The 3,022-nt window shown below is 48.6% G+C and overlaps 1 protein-coding gene across 1 annotated transcript in view; it reads left to right on the plus strand.

Annotated features, from left to right (window-relative positions):
* Positions 1 to 658: 658 nt before the first annotated feature.
* LOC142579287 (proton-coupled zinc antiporter SLC30A1-like) overlaps positions 659 to 3,022 on the plus strand; it is a 69,575-nt gene continuing 67,211 nt past the window's right edge. Inside the window, exon 1 of the mRNA XM_075689333.1 lies at positions 659 to 1,199. Within this exon, the coding sequence (XP_075545448.1) occupies positions 1,176 to 1,199 (24 nt within the window). The 5' untranslated portion in view covers positions 659 to 1,175. The remainder of the gene's footprint in view (positions 1,200 to 3,022) is intronic.

Below are 3,022 nucleotides of genomic sequence, written 5' to 3' on the forward strand. Positions count from 1 at the left end.
ATTACATAATTTTTCTCCTGCCGTTTCCCTCTAACTAGCCGCGCAGAGAAATAAATTAGGGCACAAATGAATAGTGGGCTGTCTTACTAGCAGCATTGTGCGCGCAAGGCCTCGTGTGTAAATAGAGAGAGAGAGAGAAACGAAGAGGGAAAGGTAGGGAGGTTAACCAAAGACGTGCCTGGTTGGCTACCCTACATTTGGGGAGGGGGAAATGGGAAGAATAGATAAGGAGAGAGGAGAAAAATAATAGTCAGTTATTCACAGTCAGTCGCATAGGAATCTCTACCGTCACAAGCGTTCGTACAATCCAGTGTCTTTCACGAAGTGCAGAAGGGCTTTTGTGGCCTTTTGCACGCAAGAATGCATTGGCTATGGTCCAAGAATCTTCTCTTCCGAGAGCGCTCTGTTATCTAGCAAGTTGACTTTAGCTTCTAGAGTACGTCGTTCAGTGTCAAGGGATGGGCAGTGACACAGCAGGTGCTCTAGAGTCTCATGCACATGAACGCACATGCGTGGATGGGATCCAAGCAGCCTGATGCGCCGGCCAGCCCGAACGACAGCTCTCGAGTGCATGATCGCACTTCTTCAAAACACGCAAGGAGGTAACTGCCGACGCAGTCGAAGAGGGGCCTATAGGACATCCAGCTGAGCTTGCTCGGACAGGTTGCCGCACCTTCGACTAAAGTGACGCAACATAGCGGTGAGCGGCCTTGCCTGCCTTGCCTGCTGCAACCGCTGCGCGGCGCGGCTAGCTATAGGCGCGGCCGCGTCAGCAATGTCGTCGGGAGCGCGCGTATACGCGCGCACGCCAGCATGACCTCGTAGCGGACCGGCGCTGCTGCTTGCCGCGAGCTAAAGCCCGCGCACGGAACCTGATAACTGTGGAAACGCCTCTCCTTTACGCTTATCACGTACAGCGTGGACCGAGGGTCCCCTCTAGCTGGCTCGACCGGAGCGAGTGAGTCGCTTGACGACGCCGCAAGCAGCTGCCGATGAAGCAAGCCGCGCAATCCGCACTCTCGCATCCCCACGTGTTTTCAGCGCCGCGCTACAGAAGCACGCGCGTCGTCTGCTGCGGATGCTGTTCTGTTGCTTCTGGGCCTGGCCAACGTTGTTGGCCATGTTGTTGGCTTTTCAACTGAGCTCTCGACTCGGGGGCGCACTGGAGCAACTGCATGGCGCTTCCGGTTGACTCAAGTGTGAGTTTTTTTGTTTTGTTTGTTTGTTTTTGCCGCATCCCATTGCTCGCGGGTCTCGCACATGCACCGGTCACGTGCTTTTCGTCGGTGGTGTCCTTGTCCGTGAGCGCGCGAAGACGCAGTGACGTCGATTGATATGCAGCTGGCCGGCGTACGGAGCGCGCTGTGTATCTGCCAGCTAGCTTGAGCCTGTGTCGAGAAGCACGAATGTGCGAGCGCCGAGACGAGCACTATCGAGTGCAATTACCAGAAGAGCCGTGCGCTTTTTAAGGAACAACGGGCACACTTCGAGCGAACTGTTCGCTAAAACGCGTCGCTGTCACGCGGCGCGAGAGGGTTAGTGTTGTCAATCCGCCAGGTTTGCGCATCGGGACTTCTGTAACGGTTCTTCTTTCACTGCAACTTGTAGGGCAACGAAATAGAGCAGAACACATGACGGACAGGAGTACGTGAGGCTAGAAAAACATATATTTGTTTCCTGTTTAGAAAAAAATTGACGTTCAGAGGCGGAAGTTTCAGTAACGAGACGCTGGCTACTCCATTCATACGTGTAAAGCTTTGAGGACGCTTGAGCTTCAACTTTAAGAGTGGAACACGATAAATTTCAAAGATCCCTGACTGCTTGTCGCGCTTTCCGCGCAACCGCAGCTTTCTTGCGGAGGCGAGCGGGGCGATATATGTGTTCTTGCAAGGAGCCGAGCGGGCCGCATCGCTCGCAAAAAGGGTTCGTTTTTAAGTTTCCGCGAAACAGAATGATGGTTTCGGTTATATTCATGTTGAACTCCGACGCTATCACGTCTGTATAGGTTGTGCTAAGGTCGTACTTTACAATTTTGCTGACGTATTTTACACTGAGGAATTCAATTAGTTCAGTAACGCCTCTGCGCCACGCGGAGCGGAGGGCCTGCGTGCACTGTAAAATCATTTACGCCCTTTATACCACCCCTTAAAAGTGCAAAAGGGTGAAATGTGTCTATTACTCACACCCTTGGGATGTGATTTATACAACTGACACCCTAAGGGTGTGAGTTACAGATACATTTACGCCCTTTTTCACCTTTAAGGGCGTAAATGATTTTACAGTGTGGTTGTGGTTCAGAATGATTTTTCGCCAAGCGGCGTCCGACGCCGACATCGGATTTCTTGCGACCGGGGTCCTTAACGCGTCAGCGTTAAGGACCCCGTTAGGAGAGTGAGGGATAAAACTTGAGACAGGCGGTAAAAAAGTCTGTAATGCAAGGGATGCAAAGCTGGTATACGGGCATGATTTTGTGAGAACAGATAGAACTACACACTATATATGATCACGTAGTGATCATATATATATATATAAATATATATATATATATATATATATATATATATATATATATATATATATATATATATATATATATATATATATATATATATATATATACACAGGCGTCTCAAACAAAACCATTCGTGATTACAACAGGGGAGACTATGGCAATATTAACAAAGAACTTGATACTTTTCTTTCTGGCACCTTTTTAGCTTCGTTTTCTGCTCGGTCAGTCAACGAAAACTGGCTTCTGTTTAAAGAAAAGCTGTGTGCTTTAGTGGAAACGTATATCCCCCAAATAAGAATAACAGGCGATAGACAGAACCCTTGGTTCACCAAGCACCTTCGACGGCTCAGAAACAAGAAGAAAAGGCTATACGCAACTGCAAAGCGTACAAACTCACCCGTGGTATGGGATAAATATAGCTTATTTTTGAAAGTTTACTGTTCATCTTTAAAAGAGGCTAAAGAAAAGTACTTCTCTCAAGATCTACCTTCACTACTTAAAAACAACCCC

The sequence above is a fragment of the Dermacentor variabilis genome, chromosome 4 (assembly GCF_050947875.1).
Source record: "Dermacentor variabilis isolate Ectoservices chromosome 4, ASM5094787v1, whole genome shotgun sequence".
Classification (NCBI taxonomy): domain Eukaryota; kingdom Metazoa; phylum Arthropoda; class Arachnida; order Ixodida; family Ixodidae; genus Dermacentor; species Dermacentor variabilis.